General features: G+C 39.1%; 1 protein-coding gene across 4 annotated transcripts in view; it reads right to left on the bottom strand.

Annotated features, from left to right (window-relative positions):
- The window catches only part of LOC135984850 (sodium channel protein type 5 subunit alpha-like), a 226,460-nt gene that overhangs the window by 158,194 nt on the left and 41,539 nt on the right, over positions 1-26,727 (bottom strand). For all 4 annotated transcript variants that reach the window (XM_065627523.1, XM_065627522.1, XM_065627521.1 and 1 more), the window contains exons 2-7: positions 24,952-25,270; positions 23,131-23,248; positions 17,808-17,898; positions 14,212-14,340; positions 9,241-9,332; positions 991-1,221 (exon numbers count right to left, since the gene is read on the bottom strand). In XM_065627523.1, coding sequence (XP_065483595.1) covers positions 991-1,221; positions 9,241-9,332; positions 14,212-14,340; positions 17,808-17,898; positions 23,131-23,248; positions 24,952-25,218 — 928 coding nt within the window. In that variant the 5' untranslated portion in view covers positions 25,219-25,270. The remainder of the gene's footprint in view (positions 1-990; positions 1,222-9,240; positions 9,333-14,211; positions 14,341-17,807; positions 17,899-23,130; positions 23,249-24,951; positions 25,271-26,727) is intronic.

The following is a 26,727-nucleotide window of genomic DNA, read 5'->3' as shown; positions in this document are numbered from 1 at the left end:
GGTTCATTCTTCTACTCAAAACAAATCAAATACCAGAAGTCACTGGTCACAAGTTCCTACCAATGCATGTCACTCTGGCTGCTTCATTCTCTCAAGAGCATCATTGAATAGTTTCAGATGTGACCCATGTCCATTGCAATTGGTGTGGGTCCTCTGGTGACACAAGCGGTTTCGGAGGAGCAACAGCTGGGCCACTTGTTTACATTCTGAAATTTATTTACATGAAATGCTTCTTTTTATTTTTTTTAAATGTTAATAAATGAGTTCAGTGAACCTATTTCATTGTAATTCAAAGTACAGAAGACTGTAGAGTATTAAAAATTGCTTTGGCCTAGAAACAAGCCTTTTGATAATAAACATCAGAGCACCAGATACTGCAGGATGGCCCAACCCAGATAATGAGTTAGAGCCCTAATAGCATAAGATTTCCTTAAAAAAAAGCCCTTGGGATTTTTCAGATTAATAAATACTGAATTGCTCTGCTTCGCTTTTTGATTTTTTAAGACCCTTAATTCCAATGTTGAAGTTTTTCTAGAAAATGTAAGAGCTATAAATTATCTTAAAGAAACGGCATGCAAACAAGACCCACACTCTGAGTTGAAATTTTCACGTGACTGCTTGACTCCAGGAAAGAGATTTTTAAGAAAAATGTCAGGAGACACCCTAAAACTGTTAAAATCATCAATGATGCGCCAAGGACCTTAGTCTGTATCATAGGAAAACACTAGAAATACTTTTAGCGTGAACTGTGAAGGCACCACAGAGATCAGAAAATGCTAACTAGGTCTTTTGAAACCACATTAACATCATGAAGAGCAAGTAGTCACACAATGCTGCATTTGCTGATTCACATACAGATTTCAGTAACAAAAAAAACCCAAAACAACCCCCAAACCCACCAACCAAACCAATAAACAAAAAAAAAAAACAAAGAAAAAAAACCCATCAACCCAAACAACCAAAAAGCAGACAACGGGGTAAAGAGTTTACCTGGATCACTAAGAAATTCCTCTGAGGTGTTCCATGTCCTACCATCCAAGTACAACGTGCCATTGGTGAAGTTAAACTTGGTGTAGTCCCTGACACACTTGTGTCGCAAGTTGCCCATGAAGAGCTGAAGGCCTATGAGGGCAAAGACACTCAAGCAGAAAACGGTCAGGATCATCACATCAGCAAGTTTCTTAACAGACTGGATGAGTGCCCCTACAATGGTCTTCAGTCCTAGGGAGATAAAAGCCAAAAGTTTATAGACTGAGAGGCTTAAATATGTCTGTAGACAGCTGCTTTTCAAGATGAAATATCTCCATGGAAGTGAAATTCAAAAGGGTTTCTACTATGTGTTTGTAACTGGACAGCAGAAACAAGAGACAAGTCATCACTATGAACATTTAGTTTGGCCTACTTTTGTCTGGACAAAAGTCTTGGTAATACTCTTACACAAACACTGATTTAAAAATGGAAGGAAAGAACTGGATGGAGGAACAGTGAGATATGAAAATATTCATGGATAAAGAAAATATGGAATGTCTTTTATATTTTCATGAGCTGAAGTAAAGGTTGTAAAGCCTAAATCCTATTGAATTTTCAGAATGAGAATTAGTTTTAAATCACTCAGGTGACTCTGATAACTTTATCCCTCACATAAACAGATGAAGAGGTACAGAAATGTTATTTATTCCCTGATTATTTTACATATTTTAGTGCCAAATCCAGCTCACTGTCCTCATATGAACAATTCCTCTACCTTCATTTGCTTAAGACAACATGAATTTGGGATTAGAAATAAACCAAATAATATGGGCAATCAAATAAATCTAGTGGAAACTATTTGAGTAAAACAACCTGAGTCTCCAACAATACCTGGGCAAAATTAATCATTTTATAACATGCTGCCAATGTAGATAAATCGTTTTATTACAAACACCAAAGGCTTGGGTCACACAAATCAGCTTCTCCTGTGTTATTTCACCCTGTAACACTAGCTTCAGTTTATTATTGTATAAATATACAGATATAAATAAGTATACTGTTTTCTCAAAAGATATTGCTTGCTTTTGAAGTGTTCCTGCAGGTCAGCACTATTTGAACTGATTGAACATTACATGAATAGGATAAAACCCACCCTTCTAAACCTGTGTGCTGTAGTAGGACGTTAATATAAGCTGCATGAGGGTAGTAATCTTGCTGGGTTTCTTACTATTTATATTCCATTAATACTCAATAAGTAGTAATCAGTGCTTCTGATAATCAGTGTCACCACTATGGCAGCAGTAAGAGAAATTGAGTTAAATGGAAAAAAGAAAATGCAAAGAGGAAACAGGAGGAATTCTCCTGGGCAATTCTCACAAGCATGTTGATTTGCTCACTGAATATGATCACACACATTAATTCTCAGTTCTCTGGAATTCTACCTCAACAGTTTGGCAGTCACAAAGGCTGAGCTAGTGCTGTATAATTTAAAATAATATCAAAATGTACTTGAGGACTCATAGGAAGGCAAAATGAGTTATTGGTCTTGCTTAAAATTCTGCGGTTCAAGTAAGGGGAAATCATAGTTTCTCAATAGAGGATGAGCTGCTAGAATGGCCAACAGGTCCAGCAGCCTAAAATATTCCACTCCTGCAGAGGGTATTGCCATTAGGTTAAACTGTGACTGATATTAATGGATATTAAATGGCCATTTAACCAAAAGGGACTGACCCATCAGGTGTGGGTAGCCCCTTTCTCCACCAAATTCTTTATTTGCCTCTTTAAAGCTAGTTTGTGTCATGGTAAAGAGGGAGAGGTTAGACAGCTCCCTGCTCTACTCAAAAATAAAGCAAAAAATATTGCAGCACAAACATTAAGCAAAACCTGGATTTTCATGCTATCTGCACCTCTCACTAGAATGAGATTTTACCTAGGAAACCTAGGTACCTAGGAAAAAGCCAGCCTTGAACTTTTGAGTTCATCTATAGATTTGGCTACCTATTTTCATGCCTAAATAAAAAGTATAACTCTGCTGATAGTCTAGTCTTGGGTGAAATTAGTTTTAGTTGTAGCCCAATTCTAAAGGATTTCCTGGGCTTTCACCCTTATCCAGTGTTAAGAATATAAGACATTAAGAGAGTCAGGTCTCAAACAAGTAGTGAGGTAGGGAAAAACAAATATGATTTGTAAATGCATTAGAATATTTTTTTATTCTATCTAATATTCTGAAATGGTTTTGATCATTCTCATCACTGGCTGTCCTTTGAAAGCACAGATGTTTCTTCACTGAAATCGGTGAAACCTGGGAAGGCCAAATGCAAACCAAGTCTTAAGAAAGGGAAAAAAGCCAAACCACAACTTCTTTTAATTCAGTAGCCTCTGTGGAATCCCGGCAGCACATTTATTTGTTTGTAACACAAATGCAAGCTTGGAGGCTGCATTTGTATCATTTAAGTACACTAATTAATCTTACTCACATGGGCAAGGACAATGGGAGTCCTAATGTGAACAGGGATAATATTAGGAAAACAAGACCCACAAAATCCTCATCACCAATAAAGTTTATCTGTTTCCAAAATCAAGCCCCAGTATTGTTAATTTCAAGGTCATCTCATGAAACATGTTTTTCTCAGTTTACATACTGGGGTTTTAAATAGAATAGTAATTCTATACTATTAGTTTTAAATGTTCATTCCTTGCAGGTATCAAATAATTTCTTGGTGAAAGGGCTTTCTGCTTTACTTTTTTTCCTGTTGTTGTTTTGTTTTAATAGCATACAGGCTTCTGAACATTTTAAGAAGAGAATATTTTAGTAATACAATTGCTGTTAATTAAAGAGCTTTTAAAAATAACTTGTGCTCTGCCTCCTGGACCTTTCTTAAAACTTTCCAGGAAAACCAATCAATCAAACCGTTTTTTTCTTACCCTTTAAAAACAAAATTTGCCCAGAAAATTAACTACCATCCATCAAGTTTCTTGGCACAACTCACTGCTAAGCGAAGTGTTTAAATCACCATGCATTTAAACTTTCTGTGCCTCATAAATGGAAGGGCTGAGGGAAAATAAGGACATCCAGAACCTCTTGCAGGCGCTCTGCATTTCTCTGAATCAATCCTATGTTTTGTAAAAACAATGCTAGATGTATTCAAATTCAGAGCACTGTTAAATCTTCTAGATAAATAATCCTCCCTTGAAATAGTGCCAATGAGAGCACTGCAACATAGCTTAATAGAAGAGACTATTTATGGGACATTAAAGGCATTTACTTAATTCTTGCAAGTCAAACATTGAACCAGGCAGCATGCAGAAAAAAATGAGGATCTGATCCAAAGTTGAGTAACATCTACACCTGTTAATGACAATGAGTCTATAGATTAATCCCTATGGAATAATCGATACAGCTTTTTCCTGAATCACTGAATTCTTTCCACACTTCTGGGCCAAATCCTGCTTGCGTGACATAAACACCACCACAGCATCCAAAGTCAGTGGAATGGGGACTGTAGAGACAGCCTGACATCTCCAGAAAGCAAGAAGGATTTGGCCCAAACATTCCTGTTAATACAGGTAGAAAATAATACATTCAGAGGTTAATCAAATAATCGGTTTTCAAATGCAAACAAGAAACCATAAAAAATGCAAGCAACACCAAACAGTGAGCAATGGCAAGGTCTCACACCACCATCCATTCCTCCTATGAGATGTGAGAAAGTATTAGCGTAATTCAGTATGACATCTATACCAGATGTTGGCAATCACCTGTAGAACATCAGACACTTTCATGCACAGGCTGGAAATGAGCAGGAATGAGAAATAAAACCAGAACAAAAGAAAAGAGAGTTGTGACTTCCACCATGATTGTCCCCATCTAGCCTACCCCTTCTCATGAGGATACACGTCTTGTAAATGTCTGCACAAGTCACGTGCATGTAGGGAGAGAAGATGTCACTTTTGACAAACATATTTTGTCATTAGCTAATGACACGTGAGGCAGCAAAACGTTTAATAGCGTGCTAGCAAACTTGAACGGTTGTCAGCATTCCTGTAGACCATCATTGCATGGAAATGTGACTGTCAGGCCAGTTTCCAAGGAAAACATAAATATGTCATGTATTTCTCACCTCTGGGATAGTTACATCTTGAGTTAAGTGATTTACCCACCAGAAGAATGACATTTATCTCTCTGCAGGAGAACTTCTGTGAGCTTGAAGCAGTGAACAGGGTTCAGTCTCCTCCACACGGCTTTAATTCTTGTGCTCTGAGCTCTGTTCTGGCTATCAGTAAAGTACTGGATAATATTCACAGCACTATTTATAGCTTATAGACTCACACTAACTTAAACGGGAGCTGGATCAGGCCCCAAAGTGCCTTGGCCCAATTTTCTATGAGGTCACCTTTCGCAGGTATCCTGTCATTTTATGTGAGATGTTCGTGATGTACATGCCTATTCCACAAAGGGCAGCGGAGCTTCTCTGGATACAGGTACTTTACAAAATCCTGGTTATGATGATGGCCTGCATTTTGTAGGCTTTTGGTGGGGAGGCATAGGAGGGTCTACCTCAGAGCTTTACATTACCTCAGTTAGTAGTTATCAAAAAATGCAGGTGTTTTCCATGCACGTAAAATATGTTTCGAGACCCTTTATTGTTCTGGGAAGGGTTCCCATCGAGCACAGTGTGACTCGGATACACTGGTAATGGGAGACGAGTGACTTCAGTGGGTTATTCAGCTGCTGACCATGTTCCTATCTAGATTGAAAATGAACAACCCAGTTGCCATGGCAATGTGCAAGACGCTAAGTAATAAATAAAATCACTGAGAGTTAAAGGTTTTATGCTCCTATAATGTTAACTGTTTCTAAGAATCTGAACAGAAGGGATATGTGAAAAAATGAATAACTTTTTTCTTTTAATGAGGCTGGATAAACAGATATCCAGCTACTGTACACAGCTCGTGTTCTCTCAATATCATCGGCAACTGGAAAACAGAAAGAAATGGGTGTGTTTAGTGCAGAAAAGGGAAAATTGAGGGAAACCGTGAAGGTCCTCTGGCATGTTAAGGGCTGCCACAGAGAGTAAGGCCTGCTGTCCTGGCTGTCAGGTAAAAAATAATGAGCTGATAATGCACCAAGAGAGAGTGAGGCTAGGTAGGGGTCTGGATTCAGAGATAGGACCTGCAGGTGATCCATGGCCCTGGGGAGCAGGAGATGCCGGCGTGATGGCCACCAAACTGAGCCGCAGACCTCCAGCGAGCGGGAAGCGCACAGCTTGCTGGTAAACGCTAATAATTTGGGTCACCGAATCTGCATCTGAAGCCGTCCTCCCCAGGGCAAATCTTCTCATGGCAAAAGTAACAAGGTGCTGGAATGGACTGCTCAGGAAGACCATGAGGCTTCCACCTTTGAAGGATTGTTAGAACAAGTCAGGTAATAAATATCAGGCCAGGACTGAGCTGTCCAAAACACAGCCTTAGGCCAGGGGAACGGACTCTGAGAATCTGGGAGATCTTTCTGAGTCCCGTAAACATCCCTGTGCCTGCATGTGCACTTAGAGCAAGGCATTGAAGGTAGGTGAGATTTTTAAAAGCACTAATTGTGAGCTTTACCGACTCCCTCTGGAGCCAATAGTGAAACTCATTGATTTCCAGTGGAGCAGAACGCCTTTGAAAACCAGCCTCTAAGTGCTTTGCTGGACAGAAGCCTTATATTGTGGAGGACTTGGCCCCTTACTTTCGGTAAACAATTTCACTGAGCATGCTGAGTCCAAGTACGTTTGTGCAAACATAACTACCTGATAGAAAAGCGGGATCAATTTTATTGAGGAAAAGCGTAGATATTTGCAAAGGAGAATCCACCTCTGCATTCTTCACCTTAGATGTTAAAGAGGAAGCAGAAATAACAGCCTCCTTTGACTCTCTCTCGCACTTGAACCCAAAATCTCGTGAAAGACAGTGTTAATCATATTTTCATTTTTATCGTGCAAAAATATCTCATTTCAGCATAAGCCTGTGTTATCATTAAAAACTCAGACTGATCTCCAAATAAACCACAGCATCACGCCCAATATTTCTTTTAAAATACATGTGTCCAATTGAAAAATGAACCAGCTCCTCTCAAATTATCTGCTAACATGAAAAACAAAAATAACTCTGTTTTACAGGCAGCTTGCTGTTCCTTAGCAATTTGTAGCTCTCCACATCTGTAATTTAAACAGGGCACAGGTAATCTTGACAATAAAATCTAAAGCCAGATAATATATTAGTATATCTTCATGTAGTTATGTCAGGAAATAATTTAGTTACTTGTACCTAAAGATGCAGTTATCAAAAAAACTAATCAAATAGTCAGTCAGAAATAAAAAAGAGAATGTGAGTTATTATGTATTACTGTAATAAATAATACTCCTCTTTTTAAAAATCTATTAACCAACAAATGGAACAACTCTGGTTTTAACATCACTGAGGGTCTTTGGTGTATTAAAAAAAAAAATCTGAATCTCAGTACTCCTTTTCTACTAAAAAAACAGCCAAAACTTATCAATTGATGCAAAACAAGCTTCTGCTCCAACTGTGACATAGGGCAGCAGAAAATTGCTATATATATGTAACTCAGCAAAATTGACAAGCTCTGCTCTGAAGAGGCTCAAGATTGAGACAATATGGAAAGTGAAAAGGTGTCCCCTGGAGATGGCCGACCCTCCAAGTTAGTCTTCAAATTGCTAGCAAAGGAAACGAGGAAACTCCAGTTTTCTTTCTGATTAGCCATGACTATCCCACATGATCTGTAAAACTGTGCTCAACTTTGTTTCCCAAGAAAAAAAAAAAAAAAAAAAAATCAATCCTTTCTCAACGGAAATACAATTAGAGAACACTGAGCAAATCCTCTCTGATAATAGATCATTCTTTTTAAACTTAAAGACAAAAATTAAGACAGAAACTGAGCTCAAGGAATACCAGACAAAATAAATTATTGTCTTAAAGTAATCCTTAAAAGCTATATTTTGACACACACTTCCAATGAAAAGTACCTTGCTCTTTCAATAATTTCACCGATTTTCATTACTTTAATGTTGGAATGAGGGAGTAAGCCTTAGACCCTTGTTTTCTTAACATATCAGTTCCTGAATTCCTTTTCTAGTTCATACTCCATGTGAGTGCCATCCATAAAAGTTTACACCATAGAATTTATTTATATCTATATTACAGTGTAGATATACATAATATGATAGATGGAAAATCTTCTCTAACCCTAAAGAGCAGTGCACGAGAATCTGAGCAGTTCTGTCGATGTTTAGAGTATTTTTGACACGTAATTGCCAACATCTGTTCAGGATTATCACCGATAGGATCTACCATGCATGGTTTTTGCTATCTTCTCTACCTTGTCATGCAGGTTGGAGATGTTAAACACTGAGGCTGAATGAGACCTGTCCATAGATAATGCTTGGCAAGAAATTATTGTCATATGGGTAGTCCTCAATGGACTCATCTCCACATAAATTACTTAATAGCAAATGTCATTTATTATTTTAAGAAATAGTAATAGATTAGATAAAAAGCTATGAAAAAATAGCTTATTTCACTACCAGATCTGTAGCAAAACACTGATTTTTTTTTCTTTTTTCTTTTTTTTTGGGGGGGGGCGGGGGGTGGGGAGAGTGGGGAATTATATCCTTGGAAATGTGAGAAGACATGAGCTGCTGAAATGCTGAACCTACCAAAATCAATGATGAAACATTTTCTGATCTTTTCAGGGTCTGAAATTTAAATAGTGTTTCTATCACATGCAAATGGATAAACACCATGACAAATTAGGCTATCTGTGCCTGCAGTCTTGAAACCTCAGCTCATAGCACAGATTTAGATTCTTCTATTGATGTGCTTTTAAACACGAATATGCATTTTGAGGTCATTAACCTTCCATTTTTAAAAATCAATATCCGAAGATTTTTAAAGAGTTTCATTGCCATTTTCTTATGGTTCATGAATGAGTACTTTATGTATGTGATTCATGAGCCACGGTATACTGCCGTCCTTACAGCGGCACTAGTCTTAGTGAAGTCTGTAATTTTGGAGGCACTCTAACTTCTACTGCCCACAAAAACAGTATTGGAAAAACATATGAAAAATGTATTCTATTGACAGGTCACATTCCCTACATTCCTCCATTTCCTGATCAGCATCTATGGTTAAGTCATTTGTAATTACTGTGTTTACTACTGGAAATGGCATGTAGGCTTCAACTGCAGCCGGAGTGTTTAACCTGATTTTCACCTGAAATGACTGAGATTGTTTTCAGCGCCCGCAGTACTCTGAACGTTCGTAAGGCTGAGACATTGCCCAGGTCCACAAATTCAGTTATGTATCTGTAACAAGGGAAAGTCACACACAGACAATGACAAAACACCAGCAAAAAAAACAACAGTCAAAGGGACAAAGAGAGACAGAGAAAGAATCACTTGTAGCTGAGAGCCAAAACATAAGGATCAGAGCTTCTTACCTGGAATTACTGAAATAGTTTTTAAAGCTCTCAATACCCTGAAAGTCCGAAGAGGTGAAACACTGCCTACATTCACAAATTCTCCTACATACCTGTAGAATTAAGTCACAGTTATTTGGAATTATACAACAGAGTATGAGACTAGTCTGAATGAAGAATACATTCATACACAGCGGGAGCGAACGCAGCCGAATGAGAGGTGCATCCGCTTTTCAGGCTGTTCTTTGATGCCATTTGTCATGGTTTTTTTCATAATTCATGTTATTTCAAATGGCTCTTGAACTATTAAACTTATCTAATAGGCATCAATTCTTTAAAACTACTGGGTGAACTTTGTTATCATGCTGTTCAACAATAAATACTTAGAAGATTTTACCATCATGTAGTATAACAAAAATTCTTTACATTTTAGGAAACATTAAGAGTTATTTTGCTACTCTTAAAAAAAAAAAAAGCTTCAAATAGCCAAGTAATTTTCACATAATAGCTTCTGCAAACTACATATAGGACAACATGGGAAAATATCAGTGCAAACATTTCTACTGCGTTATTTATTCTAAGATGCTCTACTCTGTGGTAAAGCAGAAGTTGGTTTCAAGAGATGCTTAAAATTTTATTTTGTTTTGTACATAAAAAACATGCCCTTTGGCCACAGGAATATGGATTTTGAAAGAATATAATTGCGATCCTACTAAAAACTACTTATGATTAAAATACCAACCCCAGTTCTTCACTGTCTGTTTTGCTCACCATGGAGAACCATGCCACATCTGAGCAAAATGCTCCCAGGAGGGTCAGTTATGGAATGAGTTTGGTATTATCAGCATTACACAAAATTATTTCCTCCAAGTCAGTATACAGTACAAGAAAAGTCACCACTGTATCTTCTGAACAAAAACCCTTTATGACCCTTTAATTTCACTGTTAAATTTCTATTAAATTTCATTTGCATATTCTACCTCTTTAAGGCATTCATTTTTATATGTCAAGGAAAAAAAACTCACCTGGTTATTTTACAAAGTCTGTTTAAGTGGATTTTGTGCAAAGGCCTCTGGGGAGGACAAAGCATCCTCTTCATATCTACTAATCCAGTTTATAGCCTGGAAGGGCAATTTTGCTTCTCTTTTTCATAATCTCATAGAGGAGCCTGGGCAAAGGTTTACCTGTTTGGTACTTCTTCCCCAGGTTTACCCAGTGCTTTTCTCCCAAGCTCTTTTGCCAGTGGAAAAAAAATAATTTGGGGAGAAGTAGCACTTTAGGAATATGGTTTTGTTGCCCAGAGATTTGCAAAAACACATTAATAATAGGTGAACAGCATGTGAAGCAAAGACGACTACTGCTCATTCACAATAGTTAATTAAGATTTATTTGGGTCATTTCTTGGATGAAAATGCAGCAGACCAGTTCCTCCATATTGGGGACTAAGAAGGAACTGGAACTTCCATCCTGAATTTTCCTGTTAGCCATCTTATTGTTTTTAAGGTTTTGTTAGGGAACTTCCCACCCAGAGTTGCAGCTGCCTCTTCCTCACGTGTTTGGGAAAGTACTTGCTCGTCTGGGAAGGAGTGACCTAAACAGGGGCAGTTTCGTTATCTCCCCTGAACCCATTTATAACCCCACAGAGGGTCACAAGCCATGGCTGTGTCTCTTAGCACAAGGCAGGAGAAAAGCCCTGGAGACCTGTGGCACCACTTAATCTCTAGTGTTGTAATCAAAACTATTCTCTGAAACCCAATCTGTGCTGCTACTGCCCCAAAGAGGAGGTAAGAAGTTACTTTGCAATAAATGTAAAACAAGCGACAGTCATGCCACTGTAACACCCACCACTGAAAGAATCAGATCTTCCTTTACATCAAAACCCTTGGTCCATCTAGATCTCATGGCCCCTTAATCAGGCTTTCTCATTTTGAACCCTCATGCCATCTTTGTTTCCAGATACAGAAATACCACTAGAATCACACTAGCTACTAGCAAAGACAACACCGGACTTATCTGTATAATCGCTCTTACTTTAAATTACTTGCAAATTGGATTTATATGAAAGATAAATCATACTGGAATAGAGTCCATTATCCAGCACTCTGTGCTATCCACTGCTTGCATACTTGGGAAGGAGGTTTCGTTGTATATATTAAGATCATATTACAGTTAGATTTAACTCTCACTGCTGCCTGTGGGCTCATGAAAACACTTTTCTATTTCTTTTCTATTCCAGAATTCAAATTATTTTTCTATTCTAAAAATGTTAGCACAATAAGTCTTAAAAGAAAAATAGGAATGGATGCTGGTTCTGAAGAGTGCAGCCATTGCTATAATTTTATACTGAGAAGCTTGATTTTTCACATAGAATCATTTCAGTTGGAAGAGACCCTCAGGATCATCAAGTCCAACCATAACCTAACTCTAGCACTAAACCACATCCCTAAGAACCTCGTCTAAATACCTTTTAAACCCTGTTTTAAGGATCTTCTAACTAAGAGATGTAATATCATTTGGAAAGAAAATTGAAATGCAGCTAGGAAAGAAAGCACAGACACTCAATCCTCTCATTAAACAAGCCTTGGAGAAGTTCTCATGAATCCTTGGGCTGGAGCACTGAGTGGCCATTCAAGTCTAGAAGAACTAGAAAAGAAGAACAAGGTCTAAGTCCACAACCTCTGGGCACCAGACCTTGGTTTCTACATGCAGGAAGTGAGTTCACCTCTGGCCAACTGTCCATTCGCATGATCTGTGCAAACCTTCATGTCTCTTCAGCTCCCTAAACCCCAAACACTCAGAGACAAGGCAGACAGAATTTAAAAGATATCCAGACCTTGCCCTGCACTGAATGTTCAGACTTGAATTTCAGTGACAGGAAAGAAGATGCTCCCAGTGCAGTTCTGCAGAACCAGGGGTGATACCCTAACCTCTGTCTAAGCAGAGAAGATGAAGTGGAACAGATGCATTGCCAAGGTTTCAAGCTGTGGCTCATCGTCCTTTTCTCTGCGCCTTTCTACCTCACTGCCAAAAGCCTCCTTCCTTGTAGAACTGAGGGAACCCATGCACAGAAGCCCTCCATGTTGTCCTGAATTCAGACATCTGTAAATAAACTCACATCCTAACTCACAGACAGGTGCTTTTTGCCACCTGTCTGATGGACAGGAGAGCAGGCGGGTGACACTTTTGTCATTCTGTCCTGCCTCTAAATGTTGCAAGAGAATTGAACTTAGCACTGATTGGGGAAAAGTTTATCTGAGAAAAATACCTGTTTTCTGACCTTCAAAAGCTCCTCCCTATCTGTGTTGCATTTTTTTTACGGCTTATCATGATGCCCAGATGTCAGTTCAGCCAAGTCCACAGGAATGCAGTAACAGATACCAGGATCTGGCCTAGGGCTGGCTTTGATCCAAAGCCTACTAAAATAAATGGGAGTCTTCCCAATTAAGTCCACATAGGTTTTACACATCTTCATGCTGGTCTTCTGCTAAATGCTGCTAAGAATCATAGAATTTCTCAAGTTGGAAGGAACTCAAAAGGATCATCGAGTCCAACTCCCTGCTCCCCACAGAACTACCTAAATCATATAACTAAGAGCATCGTTCAGACTCTCTTTGGATATTGGTCCTGATTCCTGGAGCCTACTGGAGTTTTGCCACCGACTTCAGTGGCCCTCAGTGGTGTTTGAACTAAGTTTGGTCGAAAATTGTTTACCAATTTTGGTTCCGTTCAAATGTCATGGGCCCAGAAGTTCAGCTCAAATGTCAGTGCTTGTATCTCACCTGACGCTGTGAGTGATGAGGTTTAAAGAGGGCAGTGAGAACTAAACTAAAACCAGAACATAATACAGGTATCACTAAGCAGAAAATACAGAGGGATCAAATGAAACCCTTCTACAATTAGGAAATGGAGCTTTTCAGAGCATCTCTGTTAGCTTCCACTTCAGGATAACATGTGCTCTTCATGTGCTTTTCCTCTCTTCTTTGACTATGAAGAAAATCTGGATTTCTAGCTCAGCTGGAGATACTGATGGTGTCAGACATCTGCCTTTGGCCGGAGCTTGGGCTGACCCTGCGTCTGCTGTGAGCGTTGGCTGACTGCTCCCCTACCCTATGTATTTTTAGCTGTCTAGATGCCACAAATCCATCAGCATTCTCCAAAGCACAAGAACCCCTCATGTCCTGAGTGAACTCTAACAATCTAGGTAAAACTATACAGCTGAAGGGGAATGTCATGTTGGGGCCAGATTTCTATTCCCAAGATATATATAACAAGTTTCACAGGCCTTTAAATTAATGCTCTACTGTAGGAAAACAGTAATTACTTTCAGGGTGAAGAGGATTTATGAAGCGAAGAACAGAAAACCAGCTTTGGTGCTGTTATAGATAGGTAGAGTATAAATAGGGATTTAAATGCATGGGTACTCAGTCATGTAACACTTACTCTTCAGGGGTCTGAATGTTCCCGAAACTACATTAGATAGGCAAGTATTATTAAAGATATTTTACAAACAGCTCTCTCTGTGGAGCACAGAGAAAGTAAATAATTTCCCCAGAATAGTCTAGTGAATTGAAAGAACAGAACTGAGAATTCCTCTGACTTCTTCCTCTGAAACCACTCAGGAAAAAAAACCCTCCATCCTAATGCACTTCAGCATTTTCTCATTTTCAGTACAATTTGAGTGGAAAAAAAAAAAAGAGAACAGCTAGACATTTTTTAAGTTCTATTGTATATTGCGGTCTTGAAAAATATAGAGGAGTGCTACTTACGCCATAACAATAACACTGAAATCCAGCCAGTTCCACGGATCTCGAAGGAAGGTGAATTCTGTCATGCAAAATCCTCTCGCCAGTATTTTTATCAATGACTCAAAAGTGTAAATGCCAGTGAAAGTGTATCTGGGGAAAAAAGCGGCCAAGATAAGCAAGAGCATTAGCAAGCGGTAGACGGCAGGAACAGCAGAGGCACAGTCAACCCAATCCTACTTGTCTGAGACACTCCTGCCCATCTCGTTGGGGTTGTTCAGGTGAGTCATGGCTGCAGCGCTGGCCTGTGGATGAGCAGCTTCATGTGCGGACCAAGGAATATGTAAGAAATGGGAAAGCGCTGATGACAGCGGCAGGATAATTTTCTCCATAGGGAGTACCTTGATGAAACCTCACTCAGGCATGAATACTACATTTCTAAGCTGTTCTATGGGACTTCTGAAGCTCTGCCTGCAACTGCCAGCTAAAGAGGAATGGATTATGCCACATTCCTCGTTGTTTCTCTGATTTGAAGGAGAGAGGTTTTTTTCATTCATACCTCTCATCTCTTCCTGCTCAGGACATTTTGAAGGACAGTAAATTAAAAAAAAAAAAAAGGCATCACTTGGTTTTATTAGCTAAAAAGGGCATTCTTTCCCTTGTGTTTCACTATCCACAGTAAATCACACCAGCCCTCAGAATTAAACAACAGAATGCTCTCACTGAAAAAGAGGAAAACAACTCCCACCCGAATACTATACGTAGTAATTTTGACCTTCTTGACAGTAAAAGAGACACGAGGGTGTTCTTTTTCTTAGGAAGATAAGCTCTTTACTACCAACAGCCTCTTTACTGTGATGATCTTGGACAGAACATAATCTCACCTCTTGTAGTAAACATGATACTTGTAATAAAATTTAGTAAATGCTCTGTGGAGGACAGTAACGTATCTCGCCTATAACATTCAGATCTGTATTCACTCAGGGCTCTACCTACCCTTAGAGACGTACTTCAGGGCATACAACACCTCTTTTTAAATGTTTCTACCCAAGACCTCTAGTCCAATGAGACTAGCTATTCTAGGCCATATTTTAACAAAAATAATAAATGTTTAGTATCCACCACTGGCACGCCCTACCCCTTTTCTCCAATTGAAGATGCAGATGATATCAAAGCCTGTTAAAGACAACAAACGAACACCTAAAATCCCATAGAACATAAATCTCGTAAGTCAGGATGTCAGGGTTTTCACTAGAAACACTAGCCTGGGTTTTCTGTTCAGCCCCTAAACATCAGTAGCCATGATGGTGCCATCACACGCACAAAAAATTGAGAGTTGGGATCTTGTTTGGCAAAAACAAAAGGTGTAAGCAAATAAAGTTGATAATATAAAGAAGAACTTATGCACTATACATAAAAAGGAAAGGTTTTCTCTTAGCTGTATCCCGCTGATCTGCAAGTGGGCACACATACAGGCAGTGGCAAATCTCACGCCCTCCTGCCATCATGTCACACAGTAGAGCTGACTACATACGTCATAAAACCTCAGTAGCTTCATCTTAAAGCGTAGATCAGCAGGACTATTTTTGTGCAACAGTGGGCATTAAAAATTTCCCACATCTCGTCTTTGACCATACACCTAAGTATTACCCTATGTCTGAATTTTCATGGCTCCTATTTAGTTTTGCTCTGATATTTCAAATATAGGTCACTCATGTGACAGTCTCTTTAAGCATGTGTATTTAGTAATACATGCAGAAAACCCATGCAAAGAACGAAAAAAAAAAATACTTAACGGTACATAAGCTCATTAAAATGATAAAGCACTTGTATTTATTCAGCATGTCAGATGGTTTAATTGATTGTATAATCATCATCTAATTCTAAATGGATCGGGCAAAGTCCTCCAGGAATTGAACAGCTTCTTTAACGGTAGCAGTCAGGACTAAAAAAAAAAAGAGTGGTAAATTGAATTTCTTTCTTTTTCCAAAATGGAAAATGTTTTAAAGGAAGATCTAGGACAAATATTTGCACAAGGTTACTCTTGTATCCCCTGTGAGTCTCTGGAACAGCAGAACAAAATGGATTAGATGTCTCTTTTCCAAATCCAATATTAATCAATTTGAATTACAGTTCATTGGGTTATTTCGCTCCTTGAAAGTACTTGCCTTTGATTTCATTCTCTGCATTTGAGGAGGAAAAGCTGAGAGGTATGAGGGGACACAGGAGAAGAGGAAACATGGAAGGGAAAAGATTTACTCCATCCCACATGGGTCTATTTGCATTTCTGCTCTAAGTTTCTTGAATGCCCCACTTGGTGCACTGATAACATCACCCACATTCTCCTGACTATGGAAGACACAACAAGAACTTGGATGTTTTCCTCCAGAGTGTTCAAATTCCCAGCTGTAGACCTAATTTTGACTCACATGGGTGAGATGTCCATGTTTCAGCTGAATACATCATGGCTATGGTTCTGTGTGACAGTTTTCAATAAGAAAAGGACAACATCAGGGGAAAAGGAAAGTCACAGACATACTTGAGGGTAGTACACTATATAGAAATACATGAAACATCCTGGGATTAGGATGTTATTGTGATCAGATGAAATATTTGGTTCAGCACTACCTATAATTAGTAATTTATGGCCTAGAAGATGTGCCCTGCATGATTTTATGAAACCTAAAATAAGGGCACTTTACTGTCTTTCCTTACAGCCCTGAGTAGACCAACCACCAGGCTATGGAGCAGCAGATGGCTGTGTTTATCATATGTCAGTCAGAAATAAAAAGTGTGTTCTGATTGGTTCAATGAGCCAAAATAATTGTTTAATGCACTGTAGGTTGATTAGCTTGTGCATCTGGTATCTGTTTCTAACAGGAATATTTTAAAGCAACTTAAAGAAATGGAATGGGCTTTCTGAAGCCCATTAGTCTCTCTTAATTACAAATACAGTAATAATTAAGGAAAAAAAAAACCAACAAAACAAAAAAACCCCAACAAATCAAACCAAAACAAAACCAAAACCAAAACCTTCAAGTGATATCTTTGCTATTTTTTCTGAAGGTCTGAAAGCTATAAAGACATTCATAAATGTGTTCTCAGACAATTTTATGCTTGCTCATAAGTATGCCTACCACTGTTTACAGGGGAACACTTCAAGACATGCTCAGTCCAAAAGAATCTTTTGCTGCCAATAAGTTTCAGTTTAAGGACAGAACTATGTACGCCCAGGAAGTATTTTCTGAAATAATTCAACTTAAACTCCATTGGCCTATTCTAATGTGTCCAACCACTGAATCTCTTGCATGGGAACCGCGGAAGTCTGGACAGTTTCAAATGGAGTTATTCTCATATGTGATTTCATTCAGAGATAGCAGAGCAGGTGCATTTAGCAATAAGTATGGGCTTGGTAGCCTAAAAATTGTTAGATGACTTACTAAGGGAGTTTTCATAAACAAGAAACACCTGGCAAAATATTTTGTCAGGACAGATGTTATGGTCAGTGTTAATGGAAAGAAATTAGACAACAGCAAAGGAGATGAAAAGAAAAATGTAACAAATGGAAGAGGAAGGATGAGATAAAGACAGGGCAGCTGTAAAATAGCAAGGATACTTACTCAACATATTTATTCCATGGCGGAGTCTCTGATTGTGCCATGAATACGCAATTAGTTAAAATAGTGCACATAATAAACATACTGAACAATGTAAATAACTGAATTAAGGAAAACAATGCATATAAGACTTCATAAACTTTTGTCATTTCACACAAGATGTGACAGCTCCCTCATAATTTGCACAATACTTAAAAACTAATATAGACATTTCTTTTCAAGTGCATGAGGAAACAAATAATCATATAAACATAAAAAATGAGGAAATCTTCCCTGTTTTATTTTTCTTTGCCTGCATCTTTTACACATCACTTTATACAGCAAACAAACATACTGACTCTGCAGTCCTCTGAAAATACAATACCCCAAATTTACAGCTGTGTTGGTCAGATGACAGTGTGCATAGGTGCACAACTTTGTATGAAAAGAGGGATTAGTCTCATTTAAGTATCTATGGAAAAACCTGTGTCTGCAAATCCTCATTATTTTGCATCCTGAAACATTTCTCAGGCAGTAGGGCAAGTTATAAATCTGGTCTTTGTAATCTCTCTAATGGGCTTGAGATCTCGCTTTCAGTATAAAGTTTCACCAAAAGCTAATGTGGGTTTCAGAGCACTAATTTTAAGGCTTGGTCTGCAAACTCGCATGGCAAATACAGAGTCTCGTTCTGCAAAGCCAACTGCCTCAGCTGAGGCACCAGCTTCCTTAACTGGAGACTAAAATGAACCTCCCAAGTGTATAGTCCATGCACTTAGCTGCTAAGCTGGGGCCATAAATATGAAAAGGAGCACCCTAAACCAAATTCCTGAAATTGCCGCTTTCTGTAAAAAAATTGCAAAACATGAAAGGATTCTCCTGCATAAATAATAGGTCACGTACTACTGGAGAAAGTTTAACTGGTTAAGTGGAGAGAAGATAAGGCAAACAGCCTACAACTCAGTCAATAGATTCGAACTCATCTCAAGGAAGAACAGTAGAATCCAAATGTAAATTTCTTTTGCCTTCTTTAGGAAAAAAAAAAATTAAAAGTGTGGGGTTTTTTGTTTCACCCCTTTACTGATCCCATTGGTGGTAATTTTTGTTTAAGAATAGTGATCAAGGAATATAATTTCAAAGGTATGTCCTGAAATGTTTGTATGAAAATTGTCCTTTCACAGAGCCAAAATCTCTGTTGAATACAGAGTAGAATGTTTTCCGATGGGCCACATAAGCAAATATGAGGTTAAATTGGTAGTAACCAACCTGCATATTCCCCAGCGCCGTTGCAGCAGATAGTAATTGAACTCAAAGGGACTGCTGATCTCACAAAATTTTCCACTTCTGGGGCCAACACCTCCTGCTGAAGGACTGCGAAGGAGATCTGATATTGAGCCACATTTTCTCAAGTCAGCCTGAGATGCATATCTAAAAGGTGTGTCCATCTGGTTAACACAATTAGGTTGTAAGCTTACCGTGAAATGCTATGGAAGGAACAACTGTAAAATAGAGGGGTATCTTTAGGCCAAGCCAAAATAAATTCTGTCCTCCAACTGAATTCCAAGCAAAGAAATCCCTCTATAACCACCCATTTTAGAACCACTGGTCTGATTCATATGTCCTTGTTTTCTTGCACTACAAGCTGAATCTAACAGCTTTCCCAGATACTCCTTTATAGGCAGGTGTCATCACCTTCTTATCAAAACACCAAAGAGAATATACTGGAGAACACAGGCTGAAAATGTAAGGGGTCAGCTTTGGGACATCGAATACACTGTGAATTCAAACAGTTTCATGACCAAGCTGAAAATTACACAGAACAAAAAAGAAAGAAACATTTCAGCTAGTTATGCACCAAAGTCAGAGACCTGTATTGAAAGAAAAACAGAAATTCCTACAGAATGAAAATTAGCATTCCTTCTTGAATTCTAATGCAATTGTTTGCATTAGAAAAAGTCTGTGATTATGATCTACCCAGAAAAAAGTGAAGTAAAGGAGATGAAATTGAGATAATCTATATTAGCACCATTGTCTGTTGCCTATCTTAGAACTGCTATTAATTCCAGTTTTTGAAAGCCTACTGATCCATGAGTTGACATGGCTAGCACATCCAGAAGCATCAGTTGGACTCTGTTATGGACCACAAACCCAATATAACAAGCTCGTCAGGTTCCTTTCTGCAATTAATTAAACCTATTATTTCAAATTTGAAGTTATAGAGTAGGCTTTAAGCAAATTGATTATAAAAGTTATAAATTTTAACTTTTGGCACAAAGATATTGAGTGAAACACAGCATACTTCTATTCTAGACTTCGTTATGATGGATAATTGTTAATTAGCAGACTGAATACTAGAGGGTCTTTAAGTGATCATTGCCAAATTACATGTAATACATGCAAGCAAAGGTTAGTCCCAATCAATAGTACATATAATTGGTGCTTCACAAGGTCTTATTTTCTCCTACAGAGGAAAGTGTGTAAAATCAGATGGGAGGAAAGTTGCAAGCAGAAACTATGAACAAAGACTAGAAATTCTTCAAGAATTTTTTTTCTTGATGGGCCAGAATCCATAATTCTAGCATCCAGGAAAGTAATTTTGGCCAAAACCCCATTCTGGATCAGTGACAAACTGAGAGCAACTATCTACGATACCTACAAAAACTAGGAATAGCAATTTCTATGGATTTTATACAGGGCAGCAAACTGCTTGGAGAAACTATGGATACCACGGAATGGTCCTTGGCTTGTAGACAAGAACAACGAAGAGGAGTCTCTTAAGCATACAGTATTCAATGAAGTGTTAGTAGTGGTTTAAGCTTATTTATTTACTATCTCCATCTATTAATATGTTAATGATGTAGAAGTCAAAAAGTGTTCATCCAGTGGGATGCAGACCTACACTCCCCATGTCCTCTGTGACAGAAATGGACCAGGACCTCGTTCTGGGCAGCCACCTGGGCCATGGTCCTTTCATGAGGCCTTCTAGACTCTGAAGAAGAGGAGATATACCTAGAAAAGGTTTAGAGGTATGTTGCTAATCGAAGTAATTCACATTACTAGTAGGCCATAGATGTTTTTTCCCTTGGAAGGGTGTATTTTTGAATGAGTAGACTAGTCAGGCTTGGCTGGATGAGCAGGGAACAGATAGGATCTATCCTGCCTGAAGTCTCAGAGGAAGAACTCCATATACAGCTAAGTAACTAAGAAACGTGACCCCCCACAGCTTCTATATAGGTTGATTTTACTCCATCCTCTCTATTCTGTTCTACTGTTGGCCTTCAAGGTACACTCAATGACTGGAAATGGAAATATGGCATCTACTAAAGAAGTTGCTTCAGACACTTACGTGACAGGGCACCATTTGTTAATGCTCTTTTTCGGCTTCTGCCCAGGGGAAAATAAAGACTGCTTGATTACACTCACGCAAGACAACAGATCTGATTCCCAGATTCATGTCTGTGATATTATCTGCTTGAGTACTCGCCAATTCAGGCTCCTTTCCGCCTGGGATATCGACTGCCTGCTCAGCCAGTTGGCCTTTGTGTTTCAGGTTGATGTGAAAGGGCTTTATCGACAGAAAACGCATCAGTGCCTGATGCAGGAACTTCACCACCGTTTCACTGGGACTGGAGCTGTTGCCTCCTGCCTGTGCTTGCCAAAGATTGAGCCGTTGGATTTCCTGACATTATCAACACAAGGTGATAACTTGGGTCTTTCTGGAACTAAAATGCTGCCTCCATTGCAACCTTCCACTCCCAAAATTTTACACTGCTTATTGACTATATTTCTGCTCCTGACATATCTTTCAAATTCACTCCTCTGTACTCTTTATCCTTCAAAGTAACGTGAGAAGATTTCTTGCATACTTGGTTGACTGCTACCAAGAGCATGTAGTTCCTGTGTACTACACACACCTGTGACCTCCTGGCTTCACTAGTCAGTACAGAAGAAAGTGAGCAGAAGACAGAACAGGCCTCCAAAGCTGTAGCCAATATTCACAGATACACACCTTTTTCTAAGAAGCTCGGTTTTCAAATTCTTCTCTTAGTCATACCTGTGCAAATTCATTGACCTCAATTAACTTCAGGAAGGCTGTGCGGATGTAACTATGCTGCTTGCATGTATAACCTGGTCCATAAGCAAATCTCTGCAAAATTCTATGGTAATACACCACACTTAGTAACCATACTAATGTCTTGGCTCATATCACATATTCATTTTTGCATAGAGTTATTGTTATTAGACACTTCACCTTCTTTTTCTCTTATTAGATTATCTATATTCTCTTTTTTTTTTTCCCCACTACATGAATTTTTCCCCACTGGGAATATTGCTTCTTTCCCTATTGTTTCCCCCAAAATTTCATAATAAACCTATGATTCTAAGACACCACTTGATTAGTATTTATTCGTTCTCTGTGGTGGCCATGAGCATTGCAGATGGGGGATTTCCATCACTAAACCATTACACAATCATCATAGCAGCACATGAAGTCTTTGAATTATGAGTGCCAGGTCTCCCATGTGCACTGCAGAGAAAGAATGCAACTCATGAAAAAGGGTGCGTTTTTAGTAATGTTCACACAAAGCTGAACATTTGGGTCAGTTTGGTCTTCCAGAGAGCTGTGACCATGTCAGAACACAATGTTTCTGTGGCCACATTAAAAAAAAAAAAAAAAGCGCCAAAACAAACTGCTGCAGTGTATCTTGCATGACTTTGGAAACAGAGCTAAGGGAAATCAGGCATCACCCATCAAAAGGCCCAGCACACCAGCCTGTGCTTTCATTCCTAGCTGGAAAACACATTGCAATTAAAAAAAAAAAACTAAAAAAACCCAACAGAACAATTTTCTAAATGTTCTGTTTCTGGAGAGAAAAAAAAAAAAATCAGTTCTGAGGCAGTTCAAAATTAAATTCCATCTGCATACGATGCCACAGAGGTTGCTTAAGAGCTCAACAGCAAAGCTCTCCATCAGTGCAGGTTTCTCCAGGTGTGCTCCAGCCTCCTGGTTCCCTTCCTTTCTAATGTCTGACCGCCAGTTTCTTCCACTGACTCTTTATCAAACACGATCAAGCCCTTCACACCTTCTAGTCCTGAGTAAACTCACCAAGACTCTCCAGTGCAGTTCACATTATCTGATGCCAGCAGTATAATATGGTCGTTTTCACAGCTCACATAACAATATAAAACGAAACAAACCAAAAATCCAAGTGCATTTCTGCTCGTGCAAGCAAATTCAGCCAAAAGATTTAAAACAGCTTAATGAAATCAAATGGTTTCTGACTTCCATCCATCTGTGTTTCAAAACCATATAAAATACACAAGGAGGGAAATCAACAGAAAGGATATGAATGTACCAAAATTTTAATTGCTGCTCTTCTGATTGGATGGAAAGGACTAAGTATATACAAGGCAGGAGTGGCACTAAATCGAAAGATTGTCTTCCCTTTGTTCAGTACTATAAATGTCTGGAAAACAAAACAGAAAATGAGAACATTCAGTATTTGCATTTATGCTCAGCTTTTCCCAGCCCACATCCCATTGGGAAATTCCTGCCAGTATCTCATACTTCTTCCCCATTCCCTCCCAAGAACCCCAAATTCCTTTTCACTCAAGTGAAAAGTTTTGTCTAAGACCCTCCCAGCAGAGCTGTTGCCTGTCCTATTGCAATATCCGAACTATTTTTAATTCCTTCACTCCTTACAGGGTCCTGTGCCATAACTCCCATCACAGGACTGGGAAGAGAGTGGGATCACCTTTAAAAATAAAACAATTACCTGGGGACTAAAATGTATTGGAGGGACTTTTATGATGCTCTTCTTCCCAGGTGCTGGGAACGTTACTGTGTTGTTACCCCATCTTTCCTACCTTGTGCACTTTGTTTCTCTCAGTCAATGCCTGTTGTTTCACCAAGTAAGAAGCTGCACAAGTCACAGCTCCACAGCAGGACCTGACCTTGGCACTCAGGTCAATATGGGGAGAGGAAACCAATACTCCCAGCTATCTTATATCCAAAGCAAAAGTGAATTGGATGCTGGTCCAATTTACAGAGCTCTGAAGATGCCCCACTATGCGCGGAGGAACTAATATTCACTCAGAGACAGCATCAGGACACTCAATAGATAAACTATAAGCAACTCACCCACCTTGAGCCTAAGACTTTCATGACAGTAAAATTGCAAATCTATATCCTGCTGCTTGTGCATTGGAATAGTTGGCAAATTTAAAGGTAAATTAATTCTGGCCCTTCCAGGTAAGTAATCTGTTTGTACTTATCCATTTAACTTTTATTCACTAGCCATTCATTGCACCTATTTCTACGCTGTTTTAATAGAAGTATTATCGTGATCATATTAACTCATGATTTACAGGAAATAATATAGCAAAAATCGGAATACCAGTACCTGAAAGAACTGGAAGCTGCCTAAAAAACACACTGTGTTTTCAAAGCCTTCTTTTGTTCCCTGTGTTGCAAAATGTTTGCAAAGGGGAATGAACTGTAGTAAGCAACCAGCCCAGCTCAGCTGTCAACAGCCTTTTGACAGAAGCTCTTTGCGCTGCTGTGGCTTTGGTCCAGCCTACACGTGATTCCTCATCAGGTGATGCTCACTTGGGATGAACCTCACCCTCCTGTAAAGCAGCAGCATTGCACAAGCTGCTCACATCTCCATTCGGCTCTATTTTGGTCATCTTAAATGGAGCTGAACTACCCCTCAGCAGGCAAAGAACCACCGCTCTCCAGGAACGGTTGTGGAGGTGCCTTCTGCTCTTGTGTAGAGTGCTAGCACAAGGCTCAAGTCACCCAGAAGTCCTTAACTTTAAGGGGCTTAAGAGATAACCAGACCTGTGAAGAGTCAAGGCTCATGCAGTAGGCAAGACAGGGTAGATAAAAACCTCTGGCTTCATTTAGCTCAGCTACTGCTCTGCTCTTTTCAGACACTGTGTATTCATACTCAAGGTTATCTAAAAACACCTAAGTTTTAATTATGTTTTTTATCCCTCTCTGCCCCCCCTCTTGATGTTTTCTGGGAGCCCTGCTTGTGAAAAAGCTCTGATCCTTAATCTGGAAAAAACATTTTTACTGGATGTAAAAAGATAACAACCAGAGCCCTCAAAATAGAGACAGAGTTTATGCTTTAGCAAAAGCAAAGGATGTCTGGTTGGTGCTCACCTTACGATCATTGTAGAAAGGGTCAAGGTCCTCCAATGGCTCTCCAATGAGCTCTGGAGGAACAGTCCCATAGATATCCGGCAGCTTCTTGCAAGCTTGCAAATCAAACTGAGGCTGAGGCTTCTCTTCTTCGCCCAGCTGCTCTCTATATTCCTGCTTTGCATTCCTTGCAAGCTTCTCCACAATTCGTTTCTCAATAGCAGCCAAGGATTCAGGCGTGAACCGGTGGAAGCTGTTAGTACCCGGTGGTAACAAGAAGTCAGCCATCTTTTCATCCTGCTTTGTCTTTACTGGTCTTTACTCCTAGTACTGGAAACAGCTGAAACAAGTACCATCAAAGGTTAGTGACAGAAGCAAAGCAAGAAGAACAAAGCCATCAGAATTAAAAACCCAATTAACCAACCAAAATGAACCAAATAACTTATTGGCTACCTATTATCAGGAACCCCTTCATCTACTTTCATGTGGTTAGTAGAATGTCAAGGAAAACAGAAAGGACTAAAACTGTAATTTGAAGTAGGGATCACTCATCAGAGCTAAAAAGACTTTGTAGATAGACTGGAGTATCCTTAAGTTTTTCAGTCACTTGGGATCCTAAATCCAAACTAAGGAGTAACTTAAGATCCACACAAGCTTAAGTTTCATTGAAAGCCACAGTAATTTGGATTCCTAACTCATTTTTGAAAATGCAGCTCTGGGAGTGGATGAACAATGTGCCTAAGATGACTGCGAGGCAGATTTAAATCAGCCCATCTTTGGCCACATGATGCAAACTCTAAAAATGCCCCAGCTGTTCTATTCCAAATTTAAAGAGTGAAGAAGGGTCAAGTTCAGATTCTTAAATCACATCGAAATTCTTTATAATCTCTGTCTTAGGCTCCTGCAACATAATTTTTATTTTCCTTTGGGATAGGAAATACCATCTTCAAGATATCTGTCAAGACTTTTAAGCATTTTCTTCTCCTCCACACCCTACAATCTGAAGGATGTTGGAAGCCCAACTGTGCCTTCCAAAGCCCTGAGACCTTCATGAGAGCACTCCAAGCTTCTGAGATGCTGAATAACCACAGCTGCCACTTCACATCTGAAAACTAGGCCTCTTCCAACCAATACCAGTTTGAAAATCTAACCCAAACCTGAGAGGTTTGACCATCTTGGGTTCATGGTGCTTCACTGCAAACACTTCCAATTCTCACCTGATGGAAAACAAGTGAGAATTGCCACATCTCTTCAACTTACACAAATTAAGCCAAGTATGAAAAGCAACAGAACAAAACACCTTCTTCTATCTGCTCTAAACAACATGGATAGCTGTGAAAATGAATGTAAAACTACTGTATGAAAAGGGATGACGCTTATCCCTGTTCTAGTAGCCTGCACAAATCCACCCAAGTTCACTGAAGCCGTATTTTCCAATTTAAAAATGACTTTAGTGGCATGTTTTTCCAGCAAGAGATACCCTCACCATGCAACAATTAAGACTCATTTCACAGAAGAAATACAGCCCATGGTTTTTAACCACCACCAGACAATGCATACTAAATCAGAATATAAGCTGGTGACAAACAAAATAGTAGATTTTGAGGTGGGCTGTCCCATCGCATTCATTGATGTGTGTAGGATACAGTTCTTTGTTCAGCTGCAATTGTTGTTTTCTCCTTTCAGATAGTATTTGTCTATTTAGAGTGGATAGTTCCAGATAGTTTGCTTCTATTAGGCTCTGCGATGACAGCATTTTTGTTAGCAAACAAGACTTTAACTGGACTCTGCATGACA

Source organism: Caloenas nicobarica, chromosome 2 (assembly GCF_036013445.1).
Source record: "Caloenas nicobarica isolate bCalNic1 chromosome 2, bCalNic1.hap1, whole genome shotgun sequence".
Lineage (NCBI taxonomy): Eukaryota > Metazoa > Chordata > Aves > Columbiformes > Columbidae > Caloenas > Caloenas nicobarica.
This window is presented reverse-complemented; position numbering and strand designations above follow the sequence as displayed.